Raw genomic sequence first — 18,077 nt, 5'->3', positions numbered from 1 at the left:
TTTCATTAAAATCAGAGAAATGACTAAAAATTAAACTAGACCGTGTGGGTTTTTATGTCACTTCAGGTAGACTGAAATCTTGTAAACCAAGCAGCAACATAGCTCTGACTATTTTACATTTCAGTTCAAAGGACAGTTAGATGAGTGCAACACTGAAAAATTAATTTGAAAATGCCAATGCRGATAAAGAATATTAAAGGAATTCTAGTTAAAAAAGAACAGTGACTAGTCAGACTCCATATAACCTACTAAAGTAGAGCCTAGTACATCACAAGATGAAAACAGTTCCACAATTAATGGAACATTTTATTTGTTGAAGTTGTTATCAGTGATTTAGTAACACTGCAATTACCCATAATTTCGTATCTTTTAGTCATGTGATAGAAAAACATTGCTGTACCTTTCCAGATTCAATAGCAAACAACTTTAATGGTGCACTGGCAATACGTTGGTTGTACCAATTCTTTACCAAGACTATTTTAATAGACATGTTCATATTTAACTGCAGCTATTATGGCTTAGCCTGCAATTACACAACATTTCACTAAACAACAAAACTTCCATAGCTTTACTGTATGGCTATCTTCTATAGAGCGCATGCTTCTATATGAGCAAAACTCAGTCTTCATCAGGGGATGTAGCTCAGTGGTAGAGCACATGCTTCGCATGTATGAGGCCCCGGGTTCAATCCCCGGCATCTCCAGCGGCGGCTGCCGCAGATGCTTTCCTGCCTAACATGCTCTAGGTGACCCTGCTTGAGCAGGAGGGTTGGACTGGATGATCTCCAGAGGTCCCTTCCAACCTTATTGATTCTATGATTAAGATTAGTTTAAGAATATTTGCGAGTTCACACTTCAGCAATAATAGTCACAATGTTGCAAACCAGAAACAAGCTCCCTTTYGGCAATCTGAACCCCTGGGAGTGACCAGCATTCCAGTAATACCCATAAACTCTGCAGCTATTTTCAAAGGGGGAGGGGGCAGACAGCACCATAGCAAGTTTTCTCCTAGGTGATGCCTCTCACCTTATCTCACAATCTCCTAGACTAAAATTCTCATTCAAGTTCCTATGTCAGACACGAGAAGAAAATATATACTCCTGTATTTGAGGAGAGAAATCCTGCAAAGGAACAAGAGTGCAGACAAAAATGCTCTCTGAGATTAGCCTCAGACAAAATCATCTGCCATAATGATTCAGTGCTATCATTCTGAGCAGAAATAATGTGGACATTCAAGTCATCATATCCACTTTACTAAGCCTCCTAATATAGTCAATAGTATCAACAGTAGTTGACCTATAAAAAGATTAGCAAAAAGATCTCATTTTCACTTAGTCCATCATGAAAGAGCAAAACAGTATGTATACCAATTCAAAGCCCATGACTAGAGTAAGGATTAGCCATGCTAGAGATCCTTCTTCCGAGGGTGTTGTGTTTCTTAAATTTCTAACCTGAAACTTTTAAACTGATCCATCTTGTTTTACTAACTCCCTTCCCAAATTCCTACAGGAAAACATTACTGCTTTCTGAATCTGCTGAAACATCTGGACCTTAAATGACATATTCTCCTGATAATATTCACTTTTATTCTGACTTTTCTCAGGTTGTCCACCTTTTCCCAGGAGCTCTTCTTCAAAGCAGGACAGTTCAGGGTGAGGGCAGCCGCTGGCAGAGCATCTCTCCTGATGATCCCATTGCCTCTGCTGCAGCAGCTCTCACAGAGGACAGCTCATGCTCTCCCTTAACTACTGAGGCAGCCAGCTGAGACCCAAGAAGGACACTTTTGTCTATCTCTATACTTTAAATCAGCTCCAGCCCACACTGACAGTTCATCTCTATTTTCTCTTCAATGGTGTTCTTAGCTGAAGATTACTGTCCTCTGGCATAGTAAGCAGTCTCTTGAATTCAACATGCTCTAGTGACAGCTTTTTCATCATACAGACTTTGAGCGAGGCATATTCTTTCACAGTGTTGAGTCCTAGCTTTTTTCCTCCAGGGTAGAGTTATACTCCAAATAGCTTTCCCTTTCCTTCTGCTTGTCCCTCAGCTGCAGTCTGAAACACCTAGAGTTTATCTCATGCAAGTCTCTAGCTATTTTTTGGAATAGCAATATTTTAAAACCAGTCATCCATTGTGCTTTGCCCTACCTGAACAGTGATTTTAAAGCAGTTAACAAAAAACATCAGAATATCTGAATAATGAAAGGCAGGGAATCAGAAAAAAAGGGTGTCTGCCGTTTACCACCGCTCAGTTGGCAGGTACAGGCTGAAGGATGTTTACAGCTCCTAGCAGTTTACAGGCCAGAATGCAGGCAGTAAAATGATCCTGCTACTGTATTCTGACTTTTGCAAAACATGGGAGTGCGGAGGATATTGCGCAAGCGCTGGAGCAGCTGCACGGCCTTTCTCCCACTAAACTTTGCTCAGCCAGGCCTGACCCGAACATGTTTATGTGGAACCAGCAACCCTTCACCCACTTGGACTAYTCTCACTGCACTGGGAGCCCTCTCGGCAGCCTGACAGCTTCTGCAGCTGCGTAACATCGAGGGGCAGAAAGAGGAGCGCAGGAAGATGTGACCCTGGCTTTAATGTGATTTCTGTTGTTTTTTTTCCACACAAAGGGCTGYGTATATATTTAGAAAATAAATCTCATCATGTGTTGGTGGAATAAAGTATTGTCCCAGATGGATAAATGCAGACCTGTATGCAGACAGAGCCTGAGGGTTTTGCCCATGGTACTGCTAGAAATSTGACCCAAATGTTGCAAATAGAGCTCATGCCTTTCAGTCACCAGACTGCTCCTTCCTTTAYGTTCAAAACCTGTCTATCAAACCCTCCAAAATAATTGTTACCCAATTTCAACCAAGTTTGAAAGATAATCCATTTCTTACAAACTTTGTGCAAACAAGCAACTGTGTCAGGAGAAGAGATCCCAATTTTGGTCCACACTGAAGACAAGGCAGGGACCCTGGCACCCAAGAAGCACCCTACTAGAGAGCAGCAACCCCGCCAAGCGTCACATGTATTTCCACTGGGCAGGAGAGGAGCTCCAACCCCAGCACAGCATGGTGTGTCTCCAGCTCCCACTGGCATGTGGTTTAGTAGGAAGAGCCTTAAATTTGTACCCCCCACCGAGGAAATGGAAGGGCAAAGTCAGCCAAGACACCTTCTACTAGACAACTGCAACACTGCCAATAGTCACGTATCCTGGCCCGCGAGGAGCACAGCGCTGCCCTGAGCACAGCACGTTACGTCTCCAGCATCCAGGATGACATCAGGAACATCGGCGAGGGGTGGGGGAACTGACTGCAATGGATAGCTTTCTGGAGGACAAATGAGTAAGACTGTGGGGTYTTACTCATTCTGCTGTTTAGGACCTAGCTGCTGTGCAGAAGGGAATGTTAACACACCTCTTAAGGATAGTCAGCAAGACGTTACTGTGACTGAAACAACTGAAATAATAACAACAATGGAAAATGTTGTCACACCCTTTTCAAAACTTGCCTTAGGGTAGCACAGAAWTTTTTTAAAATACTAAAATAGCAACAATGAGGAAATATTTGATGAATACTACACTTCAGAATCTGACACTGTTTTTCACTACCAAAGCTGTTTTCTAATACCAACTCATGTTAACTGTCATGTGCACTAAGGCTTCAAGAGGAAGGAGAAAATGGTGATTTAGAGAGGAAAGAAAGGGAGAACAAACAGTGCCATAGTTTGGAGAGATTGTGGAGTTATCTGAAACCGTTACAATATTCACAGCCTAGTTGTTTATTCACATGCAACTTGGCTGACAGGGAATCCACGTAAGTTGTTACTTTGTGCATAAAAAATTAGCTGCTGGGCCAATATTCAGAATATTCCTAACAGTTACTGCCCAACTATATCATTCATTTTTTTTCAGGAATTGGAAGTCATGTTGCTCAAAACRTTCTATAATGTATAAACCATCCTATGAAGACTTATAGAGGCAAATTTGCATTATGAAAGAGACATGCTTCCTTCTAGAAGCAGTCATCAGAGTAACAGAACTGTTAGTTTTTGGAATAATACTTGTGGGCTGCTGGTATGTATTATAGAAGTTTGGTTTGTTTTGAAAAGCATCCAAGTTTTGAATTACTGGAGCCTTTTCCTCTCAATACTTGGGAAAGGCAATACTTGCCCTATATTTCCTGCAGCTACTATTACACTGTTTGCTAAGAGCTAAACAGAGCCTTTATTTTTGTTTGTCCCCCTCACTGCACATAACTATCAGGAAAATTATGAGAAAACAAATTTCTGTGAAGATAAAGACTGCAAATTACAAGAACTATTCCTAGTAGACTTTTTCCTATTCAGAATAGAATATGTAATATGACTACTCAAAAACGTTATACAAGTTCTTTATATTTAGCAGGGTCAGCAATCAAGCAGATTAAAATGGAGGATCTCAGTGGGAATCAAATAGTGAATTTATAAACTAAAACAACTGTCCAGTGCAGATGTCTGTTGACAGAAAAACATTAATCTTGAGATTCTTATGCTTCCCATTGATTATTTGCTTCAGGAAGAAAATGAAAACAAAAAATAATTTATACATGCTCCATAATTTAAACAAACTTGTTGGATTTTTTTTACCTCAATGAGTCATCTGCAACTTGCAGGAAAACACAGTTAAACAGGCAAAGTTAAACCCCAGCATCCATTCCCAAATTGTAAGCTTCTAGCAAGAGCAGGAAAGGTCAAAAAGGTTACATTTGCTATTACTAGATATATTTTGGTTCGTTTCACATTTCATACGCAAACATTTCTATCACTGTGATCAAGCCTAACACAGCTGATGGAACAATAGGAGAGTGAGAGATAAAATAATCCATGGTGAGAGATAAAATAATAAAACAAGCATTGTGGAACAGCAAGGTTAGCAGACATAAAGACTAGGAAGGCAAAAATAGATAAAGCTTCAAAAAAGAATTAAGAACAAGCTAGTGGTCTTCTCTGCATATTAAACTAAGTATGTGAGTTTCTTATTCAGAATGTATCTTCCTCCCCATCAAAAAAGTACACACACACAGATATTTATGTGTATTTATACATGAATATAAATTGGATTGAGAAGTTTTATGTGGGTAATAAGGCTAGGTTCTTTAGTATCATTTTTTATTGCCACATGGTCCTGCTGCGAAGATTTAGGATGTCAGGATCTCCTTTGCTGAAACTAACTCCATTCTTCAACACATTATGCAGATACTGCCTTTAGTGAAGTAAACTTGAGGTCTCAGTAAAATGCCAGACAGCACTGGAGAGCAAAGTTCTCTTTCCACAAGAGGAACAGCAGACTCTTCTCTGCTCATCTGTGACCCTGGAAGATTAGCTAGAAGTGAGAGAGCGGATCAGTCCATCAATTCCTAGGTCAGATGTARAGAGTAAATACGGTCACTCAGACATTTGGAGCCAGTGCGTCACCAAAGCAGCTGTCTTTTAAGTATTTGGTCACTATTAATCCAAGTCASCATGATGACCTACATATCAAAAACTCTGTTTAGGATCCCATCTGTGCCCCTTGCACTGCCATGTACTCTCTGCACAGACTCTGGGCTTTTAGTAATTCTCTCACTAGCATTTCCTGCACTTATTGCAAAGGCAGCAGCTGCGAATCTCAAGACATTTTCACTCCTCTATATCAGCACTCCACTCAGCACCACATGCAGCATCGCCACCTCAACACAGGCAACTGCAGCCTCACAAGAAAGCTGCCACCTGGGACGAGCCAGGCTGGTCACAGGTCACACATTTAGCAGCCAGCTGAGGAGCTGAGCACTAGGCAACGCAAGGCTTGAGGGCTGCCACTCGTGTTCACTACACGCAGCACCCACTGAAGGAGTGTGAAGTTAAAGAGTGAGCATGTTAGACGCCTTTGCATTGCCCTGGCGCTGGACCCCTCAAGGGGTCYCCGCGGCGCGGGGCGCCCCCAACATGGCGACCCCCCTCTCACTCCCTGCGCGCACCCACCGCTGGCGCCCAACGGGGCCGCGCGCGAGCCGGCGCCCATTGGCTCGCTATCGCCCCGGGCAGCCAATGAGGAGCGGCGGCAGCGAAAAGCCCCGGCTCGTGTCCGGACAGCCCAGCGACCGGGGGGGGGGGGGGGGGGGGGGGGGGGGGGGGGGGGGGGGGGGGGGGGGGGGGGGGGGGGGAGGGGGCGGTTAACATTGCCCTACACCTAACGCGTAAACAAGGTCACTGGGGGGCGGCGCGGCGGCCAACGCCTCCGCCGCGGCCCCGGGTCGCCCCGCCGCCCTCCTCCGCCTCGGTGCCCCGGAGCCGCTGGCAACGCGCCCGCGGCTGGCGGGGGCTCCCTGTCCCCAGCGGCCGTCACGCGCCCGCGCCGCGCCTCTCCGCGCTGCCCGCGAGGAGACGGCTCCGTTAGGGGGCGTGGCCCGCCCGGAGCCCCGCCCCCGGGAGGCTGTAAATAGAGGCGGCACGTGGCGGCCGCCGGCACAGAGCGCCCGCGGCGCGGAGGCAGCGCCGCAGCCCCACGGCACCTGCCGGCGGACCCGCCCGCCAGCGAGCGAGCGAGCGAGCCAGCCAGCCAGCCAGCCAGCCAGCCAGCCAGCCAGCCAGCCAGCGCGCCGCTGCCGCCTCCGCAGCCATGAAGGCCGCCCGCATCGCCCTGCGCAGCGCGGCGCCGCTGGCGGGGGCCAGCGGCGGCAGCCGGCTGCCGCTGGAGGTGGAGACCTTCTCCCGCTTCTCCCCCTCGCCGCTCTCCATCAAGCAGCTGCTGGATTTCGGTGAGAGCCGCGGCGGCGGCGCCTGGGAGCGCGTCTCGCGGCGGAGCGGGGCGGTAGCGGGGCTTCCCTTCGGCCCAGGCCCCCTCCGTGGGCCTAACCCCACCGCCCCGCTGCCAGGCGGTGCTCGTCCTGCCGCGGCCTCGGTTAGCGCTGAGGATACGTTAAAGCGCTGTTTCGGTGGTGTTAGTAGGAAGGGGGGGTAATAGGCGGATCGGCTGATAGATGTTTTCGTGTTCCCTGCGAAGCGTTATCAGGGAGGAGTCATTAGTCTTTACTCGACGGAGGGGACGGGACGTACTGTACCCGTATCCAGTTACAGCTTTGGCAGCTGTAAAATCTCTGTTCCCATGGCATTTTCAGACGTCACCGTTAAGAAGCCTGTGTTGTTTACAGTGGCTGAGGTAGCTCTCCTACAGGGTTACAAATAAGCTCCGTGTCTACATGGGAAACATACAAGTATGCCCCCAGGGAAAGGGCTGTGTCCTGCCAGCACCTGACAGCGTTCAGCACAAGCATATACATGCATTTAGGAGAACTGCCAAGTAGTAATAGCATGGTGGTTGCAAATGCGAAGGAATGTAGTCCTGAAGTCTGTAGTGACTGCAAGACAGTAGCTCATACTTAAATGTTAAAACTTTTTTTAAAAAACTTTTTTTTGTATATTGGGTTTATCTTATAGGCTCAACTAATGGATGTGAGAGAACATCTTTTGCATTTCTGCGACAAGAGCTTCCTGTAAGGTTTGCAAATATCCTGAAAGAAATTGATCTTCTTCCTGATAAATTACTAAGCACTCCATCAGTACAACTAGTGAAGAGCTGGTAAGTAAGAAACATTAAATTCTGCCGGCAAAATAACATAACATTAACAACCCTGTTGTCCTAGCGTTTATGTGAATAGTAGGCAACAACAGCAAAATACACTAGAGATGCAGTCCATTCATCAAAGCTGAACTGCAAGCTGTTATATGTTGCCTTTGCCTAGCATGCTAAAGTTAATTGGAAAAACAACATGGATATTTTCTAAATTGCATATTTGACCTAATAGTTTAAAATAGCTCATAGAGGAAAATCTATTTTCTTACTTTTAAGAAGAGAGAGGAAAAGATATGTGTTGTTTTCATCTAGCACTTACAGATCTGCAAAGCTGACACAAGAATGGGAGAGCAAACTACTTGTTTGATTCTGTCACCGATGAAGTTATTAATAAAGTTTCAGTTCTGCAGCAAATTGCCTTGGCATATGCACTGAGTTTGGAATTCAGTTTGCATGATCTCTGTGGTTATTGACAGTGATTGAATCTGAGTTAATCTTGCTTTACAGGCACAGCTATAATGTTTGAGAGGATGGCTGACGTAAAGGACAAAATGCATTTAAGCGGGATCCAGAAGTTGTTCTTAATCTAGCCAAGCTACAGCTGTGCCTTTGCAGAATGTATCTTGGCTGTCAGAGGTTGTCCTAGCTTGACTGGATAAAAAGGCTGAAGTGCTTAGCTTGTGCCAAGCTGATCAAGATCAGGAAAACTTCCTTAGGTAGCTCCCTGATTGGTACTTCTGAAATACCTCACTTTTCCCAAGAACTGTACAGGGAGCCTAGATTCCAAAAGTGATGTTTTAAATTCCAGACTGGGTGACAAACACAAGAAAGGAGTCATTTAAAACTTCCAGTGTTTAGGTGTTCAAGAAAAGGCTATCCATGATTCCATACTTCAGTGGAACTTTGATACTTCAAGCTTTCAGCTGACTTGTTTAAGAGTAATGATTAGGACAAGACAGTGTCTTTTTCCAGCTCCTAGACTAATAACAATCAAATAAAGCATGCGTTTCTTGTGTTCTTTTTCAATAGGTACATCCAAAGCCTAATGGAGCTGGTTGAATTCCATCAGAAAAGCCCAGATGACCAAAAAGTCTTACACAAGTAAGCTTTTCCTTTGTTTTCATTGAGCTTTTCATCTTTCTTTTCGTTTTTCAAAATGTCATCAATTTAGAATGGCAGTACTATTATTAGCTCAGTTTGATCATTTGTCATGAAATGTTGCACTTGAACTCATTTAAATCTTTGATCAAGCTGTAGTAATATTGCAAATAAGTATGACCTATTGCAGCTTGCTTTTGGAGGCAGTGCCTTAAGCTGTCATGACAGGGAAATACCAACAAAAATACCTGTGATGTCACATCTCTGCTCCTTTCTAAGGTGTGAACTGGTGATCTTTTTCCCTCCCTACGTTCCTCTCTGCTCAGGCTATTACAAGTGAACAAATGGATACTGAATTTAATAWGACTAATAAACACACCTTTTAATATAAAAATACCAAACTCTTCTGCTTTAGGTCGGTGAGTTTTCTTCACCTTGCAGTCTGTTTTCTTCATTCTTTTAAAAGTATTTTAATATTACAGTTACACAGCACAGTTACCTCTGTTTCTGGAGTATTCAATTTTGTACAAATCTTGCCTTGTCTTAGAATAATGTTTCAAAGAGATCTCTTTTTGTTCTAGCTTTATAGATACGTTAATTAGAGTCCGAAACAGACATCATGATGTGATTCCTACAATGGCACAAGGGGTAATTGAGTACAAAGATACTTTTAAAGTAGATCCTGTCACCAATCAAAATATCCAGTACTTCTTGGATCGTTTCTACATGAGCCGTATTTCTACCCGGATGCTAATGAACCAACACAGTAAGTAGAAATTCTTATCTGAGGAAAAATTTCAATCTAATGAGAGGCATATTAGTGTAAGCTTCTAAAACAGAGAGCTGCTACAGATTGTTTCCTATGAAAGTGAAAAGTTAGAAACAGAATGTATGAAGTTTTAATAGAATATTGGTTACATAGACTAAATACTAACTGCAGTAAGTCTTGCATAGAAAACTTGGAGATCTATCTTTGCCTCTGAAAAGCCTTTAGATGTTGAACCAGAGAAGCCAGCATAGCTTKCTGGCAGCAGATAGCATTTGTAGCTTAAAAAGGCACAAGAGATACTGGGTATTGTTTATGGTTATGTGCTGTGATCATACTATGTTAGTCTGAACATAGTTTTTTATAATACAATATTTGGAATTAAATACAGTACTGTTTTCATCTCAAACAGCCCTTCTTTTTGATGATAATATCAGCTCAGGGCACCCAAGGCACATTGGAAGTATTGATCCGTGCTGTGATGTTGTTGAAGTAGTGAATGGTATGTATACTCTCAGATCATTTAAAAAAAAATTGTCATCTTTATTGATGTTTGGTTTTGCTTGCAAGTAATTAACAGGCAACCAGCATGTGTTTGTATAGGGTACTGACAAGTTTTTTTTTTGTTTTGCTTTTTAATGAAGTGGCTGAAAACAGTCAGCTGAAATGTGTGCTTCTGTAGAGCAGAAAATTTAAAATACAAAGTAGCAGTAAAATGTGTCTGAATAGCAAGTGATAAATGAGRTTGGAGTTAAAGTTGTCAGTGATGACATCAACAACATTGACTGTTAGATAATCTTATCCCAGATGTATCTGTTTTGTAGAATTATCAAATTGTAGTGAAGATTTGCCCATGCTGCTGTGATTGCCTGTTTAGTCTCAGTTCTTCATACGTACAGTGGCTGCAACRTTATCGTCCCCTGTGAAACACGTGCTTAGTCTGTAACACTCTAGCAGCTAATGCAGTTAAAATTATATTTTGCAGTACATTATAATGAATTGCTACACTGTTTGATATTTCTTTTCACATGTTTTATTTAAACAAATATTTCAGATGCTTTTGAAAGTTCCAGGATGCTGTGTGACCAGTATTACTTAACATCTCCAGAACTGAAGCTTACTCAAGTGAATGGTAAGATAGGGGCTTTTATGTTTGTTCTGTTGTCTTATTGATAATCAGATTGCCTTGTCTACTCCAAAGACTTCTATTTCTGCAGCCATAATGGTACATACAAGTGTATCTATGTTATGTAAGTTCTCTTAATTTGCTTTTACAAGCACCTTATCTAATCTCCCCTGTTAGAGCTCAGATGTCATCTTAATTATCAGATTTTCTGAGGTAATTTATATGAATTTGAGGAATGAGGGCTACTGGTCTGTACTTAATATGTTACGTTGCCAGACAGGAGCTGCATATTTGGGGTGGAAGTGGRCCTACTGACTGAGAAACATTGGTTCTAGTCCAAACTGCCTGCATGTCCTCCAGTCTTGGGAAGTCTGCTTAAGTACTCTAAAATCTTTTACTTATGAAATGCAATTAATATTTATCATCTGCATAGAAATGCGAAAAATAAGATTTTTCAATTTATTTGAAAACAAACTGTGATTAAGCAAATGATAGTTACAATTCAAACACTGTATCAATACATAAAATTATTTGTTCATTTAAAACCCACAAAGACTTGATATATTTTCTTGTTTGTTTAAACATACAACTTGCTTACTATAAAATTCAGAAACAAAACAGTTCTGTCTCCATTTTTAAGTCTTGGGGTTTTGTTTTTTCCCTTCCTCTAGGAAAGTTTCCAGGAGAGCCAATTAACATCGTATATGTTCCATCACATCTCTTTCACATGCTTTTTGAGCTCTTTAAGGTATGTAAATACAAGCTATTTCCTCCATATTCTGAGCAGGAGCTTAAATATTTAAATTCTCTACRTAGGTCTGATTGGATTAAAGTTTTGTACAGGATAGTGAGATGTCTAAGAAGTTGTTACGTGGGGAAATAGCTTGGGCAGTTGGGAAAGTAATGATTGCGGCTAGTAGGAAAATATTTGGACATTCTGATGTGGTTATAACTGGGGCAGGGCAAGGGAGAGAGAGATAGAATAGGGCCTTCTAGTTGTTTAACATTGGTTTGTGACCTGCTGCTCTTAAGAGCTAGTCCTTAGTGCATTTTTTGCCCTAGTGTCTTGCATGTGGGTTGAGAGGTGATGACTGGGGCTGAACTCATCTGCAGCTAGCATGCAGTGTAGAATTCTGGGAATTATTAGCAACTGCTGAACTCAGCTCTTGTCCAGAATCCTGCTGACTTTAGTGAAGCTATTTTATTTTGTTTACATCAGTGTAGTTTTGTGTTGCGCAAGAACAATGTAATCCTTCAAACTTAGTCTGCACTGTTTAGTTATTTTTAGATGCTCAGTCTCCTGTGCTCATGTTACGTGAAATTGCTAAGTGTATTCTTGAGAACTAGACACTGATAGGAAAGGATGGTAACTGGGCTCAGTCTCTGCATAACACAGATGTGATTTTAAGTGCATATATCCAATGCTTTCTGATAATGATAACCTTAATTTCTGTAGAATTCAATGAGAGCAACAGTTGAATTTCAAGAGAACAGTCCTTCCCTTTCTCCAGTTGAAGTGACAGTTGTTCTCGGACATGAAGACCTCGCAATTAAGGTAATTTATTGGCCAAAACCAGCATAAGCTTGATGTAATTTTTGTGATTTCATATGCTACCACAAATACTGTTAAAGAACTTGATACCTCCTACAACAGGTCAGAGATACTATGCATGAGCCTTATGTTGATGGCCTCCATCCAGAGCAATTATCTAGCTGAAAAAGAATATGCTACAAACAAATGTCTGCATTTATGGGAGAGTTTGCTCAAATACCAGCATTTTAAATACTGTTTTTAGTGTATGACTGCAATTGACTTTATTCTCTCTTAAATCAGATCTCTGACAGAGGAGGTGGTGTTCCAGTAAGGAAAATTGAGCAGCTATTTAGTTACATGTATTCTACAGCACCAAGGCCAAGGATGGATGATGCTCGACAAACTCCTCTTGTAAGATAATTTCAATACCTGTATTGCTAATAAAATATTATAAATATTGCATAGAATAATAGATTCATCTTAAATAAGGAAACATTATGTCCGTTCCTTTGCTTTGTAGAGCATACAGAGATTATTGAGCCTCAGAGATATGAATTAACGCTTTCTGGAATAGTTTTTAATTGTCTATTGTAGATGACAAAAACATGTCCTTTGGAGGATATAAACAAAGAACATTAGCCCCTGAATGAATCTAACTCTTCCCCCCCCCCGTCTTTTATTCCAATGGCAATAATTTAGTTGGTCTTCACTCCCACTCAGTGCTCAGACATACTATAAATATTTTTATGGAGGCAAACACAACTRGTGGTAGGATTAAAATAGTGTTGTTTATTGCTAGTAGCAATCAACTTCTACTAAACAAGCCTTAGTAGGAAAAACAGGAAGGGAAAATAAAGAAATTTATTGCATTAAAGTGAGACACATATATAGCCCTTTCTTCCTCCATTGAGGTTTGATTTAAAAGCTCTTTCAGAATTTAAGATGGTCTGTTCAATATTCTTTATAAACTGGTCAGAACTTTATTTTCTTTTAAAGGAAGAGGAAATGCAGAGACTTTTTAATAGTTTAAAATCTCTGAACACCTTCCAGTTTCTTAATTTTATATCATAAGAGCTAGTGTGGAGGGAAAAAATCTTAATTTTGTTGTACTTTATTTTTTAGGCTGGCTTTGGCTATGGCTTGCCAATTTCTCGTCTGTATGCTAAATACTTCCAAGGAGACTTAAATCTCTACTCCATATCCGGTTATGGAACAGATGCTATTATCTACTTGAAGGTATGTGTTTTGATAACCAGCAATAATGTAATGAGGTAACTACTATGGCATCATTTTAAGGAAAACAAATTTTCTGCTCATGAGTTGAAAATTTCATTTTGACTATGAGCCAGAAAGGGTTATGACTGGTGTTTAGAAGTAAAAGGTCACTCACTGTTCTGCTATATACATGTTGCATTTCTGTCTAACTGTTCCACAGCACAACATGAAATGATTTTTTAATTGCAAAATATAGAGGAGAAGGGGAACACATTTTAAATTTTTTTCTATACTTCTGTAAATAGAAGTTCTGTTCCACTGTTTCCAAGATTTTCTTGAAAACATGCTACTGAATACTTCTAAGGCCTATAAAGTACATAAATATGATCTGATGTTGCATTTGTCCTGCTGAATTTTCCATGACAAACCTGGATACTAAAGCACATCTTAATTATTGCATCTATTTAGAAACATTTGCATAACTTTTCTGTATTACTTGAGGCTTACTACTTGAAACATACTGCCTGAGTTTTTGCAAAGTGGCATTATTGAGAGGCAGAAACTGAGTAACTTTTCTCCTTCTTGATTTTAGGCACTATCAACAGACTCGGTAGAAAAACTCCCAGTTTTTAACAAATCTGCTTGTAAGCATTATCAAGCTACCTCAGAGGCAGATGACTGGTGTGTCCCAAGTAAAGACCCAAAGGATGTATCGAGACAGAGTGCATCTTTCTGAGGAGAAGTTGGTATACAAGGCACCCAAGGGGATCAAACTGTCTTCTGAACAAGGACTGGTGTTTGGAAGTATTCATTTACTTTCAGACAGGCAAATTTTTCAGTATTGTGACTGACAAAGAAGATCAGGCATTTATAATCTAGACTGTATGCATTGAGTAAAAATCTTGCTGTGGACTTCAGGATAAGGAAAATACAAGTACATGGAGGGATGTGTGCATCTTTTGCTATGTCTTTAAAAAAGATGGATAAAGAGGAAATTCAGTCTATTTTTTTTATCTTATGATCAAAGACTTAATGCAGTAAAGGTGTGCATTTTTTGGGTCCTCTCTAATCCTTTAATTCTGGATTCTGATAAATGTCAGTTATAGTGGTACATATTTTCCTCCTAGACTAGTTATTAGCACCTCATTTTATTACAGAACAGGTAGATAAGTGCACCTGTACTTCAAAACTGTATTTATAACATTGGGAAAAGATCYTCTTAACATGGCAGGTTGGTAGCAAGATACAAACAGCATACAAATGCTGCCTGACTGAGAGGGAGGGAGACTGTTTTTCTTATAAAAAGAAATTCTACTTAAAAACAAAACATAAGCCTCTGTATTCCAGTAGTAGTTCTTACGTGATGCCCTGCTCTGAGTTACATTGCTTGAATTTTCTTTTTAAGCTGTTCATGAAAAAGTAGCAAGGTAAGGCTCCTGTGCATAAGATACTAAGAAGGAAATCAGGATACTTTAGGGAAGAAGTAGAATGACACTTGGTCATAATAGCAAGTGGAATTGAAAGATTTTGGTGTGTTTTGTGTAAAAATGGCATGGGAAACAGTATGTTTAAAAATGGTTCTTTTTTTTGTCTTGCTTTTAGAAGATTAGTGGTTCAGTAAACTAAACCAAAATCCAAAAATTGGGAAATGTGGTTCAAGTTTTACTTCTGTGTAAAATCCAAGAACCTATCCACAGCATTGATAAATTTGTTTTGGACCATACTTTAGCTCAAAGGTGTACATGGGAATTCTAAAACTTGAAAGCTATAATGAGCACTAAACCTCTGAAAGGTTTTCAGGARTAGTGGTGGTGAAACTGAATTTTCGTGTAAGAACTATTCCTTGCAGTGGAAAGGGTTTAGGAAATGAGAAGGTTTAAAATACGARGAGCGATGAAAACTATAAAAAATAACTTTCATGAACAGCAAAATAATGGGGAATGGCCACAGGAACAGTGTCAGTAGGAAAGAGAGCTGTTGGGAAAATACTGTATTCTCCGTTAGCTTCTTCCTTTCCCATCTTTTGTGTGGATTTTCCCCCTCATAAGTGAGGTAAACTTAACAACAGAGTGGAAGTCAAGTGCTATTTGGAATTGCCAAGCTGGCCAGTCAAAGTTCATCAGAGCTATTTATTATTACTTGAAACCTTTTTGACTTACTAGCATCATTACCTTAAATGTGTACAATCCTCGGCAAAAGGCTGCAAATACAGCATTTAAAGCATCCTGCCTAGTTGTATGATAGCTTTCTAAAGCTGAGTTGTATGTGTTGGGTAGAAAGCCACTCCATACTCTACTGTGAATATCAAATACATTTCTTAATAGCAATAAGAGAAAGCTTGAATTACCTTTGTGTTCTAGCAGTCTTGTTGAGATAGATTTCTCAACCAAAAAAAAACCTAAAGTAGCATTCTGATACGCTTTACTTGTTTGAGAAACTAAGTTTAGAAGCATTTTTGATAATTACTGAGTATAATGACTTAAGTACTGCATAGAGGCCCATTTACTCCAGTGAATAACTTGTAGTCACCAAAAGTCACCATATTATTTGTCTTTGAGCTCAGCTTACTGAATGGATAATAAAAATGAAATATCTCTGTCTAGAAAACACAGGTGTGAAAAGATTGCCTTCACTACCGTAATATACTTGAATACTTTGTTGATTTTTGTATTGAATACAAGGTCACAAAAACATACCTAAGTAGTCATTGTTGATAAGTAAACACAGATTATACCTCTTTCTTTGTGCCCAATTATGCTTGAACATGAGTTGTGGTCTCATGACATACTGTATATTTGTAATATAGCTGCAGCTACACCAGGTGGGAGCTGTAACTTGTATTTCAAAGCAGTTGGAGCACCCAGGTGCTGTAAAAAAATGTCTGTAATAGTGCTTGCAGATAGAAGCTTTCTGGATAAATGTAATTTTTGGAAGTTTTGTGTTCAGAACACTTTCACAATGCAGACATTGGGGCGTGATAGCACTTAGGAAACCCATGTGGAATATCTTTTAACGTTAAAAATTACTTAAGGGCTAGCCACCTAGCTACAGTGCCTTTTTCAGCAGTTACTGATTTTTTTTTAATTATTATTATTATTATTATTACTACTGATAATAAAGCTCTAGTTTTAAGCTTTTTACTGCTATATGGATATTCAAATAATTTGATAATAAAAAAACATGTAAATGGTTGACTGGTGTCTTTATGTCTTTTAAGAAGTCTACTGCAAGCATGGGGTATTCCATTGTTTTTKGTATGGTTATTTTTTTTTAAGATTTCATATGGAGTTCAGCAAAGCAACTTTCATACAGCATCAAATAGGCATCGCAGAGGAGAGAAACACTGAAGCATTGGTCAGCATGTGCTAATGTTAGATGTGCTGAGAATTTACTTGGTAGCTGAAGTCTGTGTATTGCCTCACATCATCAATTCAGTCTTTCTTTAAGGAGGAGAAATTGGGAATCCTTCATCAGTGCAGAGTCTACCCTCTTTAGTATCAATTTACTGTTCTTCCGTAAACTCGTAAAATTGGTAGTCAATTTTCATTTTCTTTTTATACAAAGRTATTTTTTCTGACACTTTACCTAAACAATTACTTCTAATGTGAAAATTATGTATTCCATTGAGATATTCTGTAGCTCTTGCACTGGAATTTTAAATTCTGTAGTTTGCTTTGTATAACATTTGTGATTTCAGGATTTAAAATTACGATTTCCAACCTCCCAGGCTTTCTGTAGTCTTGGTCTTTTCAAGACTTTCTAGCTCTTGTGAAATGTAGTGCTGAGAACCTAGATGTTGGCCTGGATGAGTACAGTAAAAAGCAAGGGGTATTCTGAATGATCTGAATATAGTTTTCAGAAGAAATGTTTTTCTTGTATACTATTTAAAAGAAGCAATTCTCATCTTTTCTAGACCTTGGTGAGGTGGGGTTTTTTTGGAGATGGGATGGGGTGGAGGGCAGAGGTTAGAATCATAGAATGGTAAAGTTGGAAGGGACCTCTGGAGGTCATCTAGTCCAACCCTCAGCATAGCCTGTAYGGGGGTTGAACCCGCAACCTTGGCATTAGCAGTACCATGCTCTAACCAGCTGAGCTAAACCTGCCCCCAAAAGAGAACATTATTTTAGTAGATGATTTTTGATACTTACAGTCTTCCTGGTAATGTCCACTGGTTTCAGTCACTTCCAAGAATCAAAAATAATCTGTAACTAGCAGCAAAGAACTCAGTTCTTCTTAAAGGGAAGTTTAAAGTCCCCTTAGACTTTAAGGGGGACCTAAAGTCTTAAAGTCTCCTTCTTCTTAAAGGGGAGTTTTTCCAAAGTGCAGACAGAGCTCTTTGAGCCAAGAGAATTTTGCCTTGTCTTACCTCTTCTGATAAAAGCATCAATGACCAAGTTACTTGACTTCAACCTTTAAATTTTTACAGTATTGTGGCGAATTCATTGTCCTTTTGTATAGTGTACAAAGACCCTAGAAAGCAGCAGAAGTTTCAAGAGCTGTCAGATGATGAGTTTTCTAGTTGCTAGGAAATCTGACTCTAGGAAAACTGACCACAAGCCTCAGTCTTCTCACCAGAAAGATTTGCTTTCAGTTTTAGCGTTGAGAAACAAACGCTAAAGTTTTAGTTTGTTTAAACCATTCTTTTCAATGCAATCGTTATATCGMTATATTTCCATCTGACTTTAAATTGATGTTTGGCTTGTATTATCTGATTGTTCTTGGATAATACATGCTTAAATATTAATTTCACAAGCC

General features: G+C 40.2%; 1 protein-coding gene and 1 non-coding gene across 2 annotated transcripts; both read left to right on the top strand.

Annotated features, from left to right (window-relative positions):
* The first annotated feature begins 631 nt into the window (after nt 1-631).
* Nucleotides 632-703, top strand: TRNAA-CGC (transfer RNA alanine (anticodon CGC)). The gene has a single exon. It is a non-coding gene; the product is annotated as a tRNA-Ala (tRNA).
* Nucleotides 704-6,478: 5,775 nt separating this feature from the next.
* PDK4 (pyruvate dehydrogenase kinase 4) lies at nt 6,479-16,514 on the top strand. The gene is made up of 11 exons (XM_085310528.1): nt 6,479-6,768; nt 7,448-7,589; nt 8,613-8,684; nt 9,263-9,447; nt 9,860-9,949; nt 10,502-10,579; nt 11,245-11,321; nt 12,030-12,128; nt 12,408-12,518; nt 13,230-13,343; nt 13,915-16,514. The coding sequence occupies exons 1-11, from the start codon at nt 6,630-6,632 to the stop codon at nt 14,056-14,058; spliced, it is 1,251 nt and encodes a 416-aa protein (XP_085166654.1). The 5' UTR covers nt 6,479-6,629; the 3' UTR covers nt 14,059-16,514.
* Nucleotides 16,515-18,077: the final 1,563 nt, after the last annotated feature.

Source organism: Rhea americana, unplaced genomic scaffold (genome assembly GCF_003343005.1).
Source record: "Rhea americana isolate MKP2758 unplaced genomic scaffold, rheAme1 scaffold_32, whole genome shotgun sequence".
Classification (NCBI taxonomy): domain Eukaryota; kingdom Metazoa; phylum Chordata; class Aves; order Rheiformes; family Rheidae; genus Rhea; species Rhea americana.
This window is presented reverse-complemented; position numbering and strand designations above follow the sequence as displayed.

What these genes read in the sequence shown, in the direction of transcription:
- PDK4 (XM_085310528.1), top strand. Translation starts at nt 6,630, where the DNA reads ATGAAGGCCGCCCGCATCGCCCTGCGCAGCGCGGCGCCGCTGGCGGGG. An exon ending in GATGCTAATGAACCAACACA is followed by an intron (nt 9,448 to 9,859) that starts GTAAGTAGAAAT and finishes CATCTCAAACAG; the next exon opens with CCCTTCTTTTTGATGATAAT. An exon ending in ATGCTATTATCTACTTGAAG is followed by an intron (nt 13,344 to 13,914) that starts GTATGTGTTTTG and finishes TCTTGATTTTAG; the next exon opens with GCACTATCAACAGACTCGGT.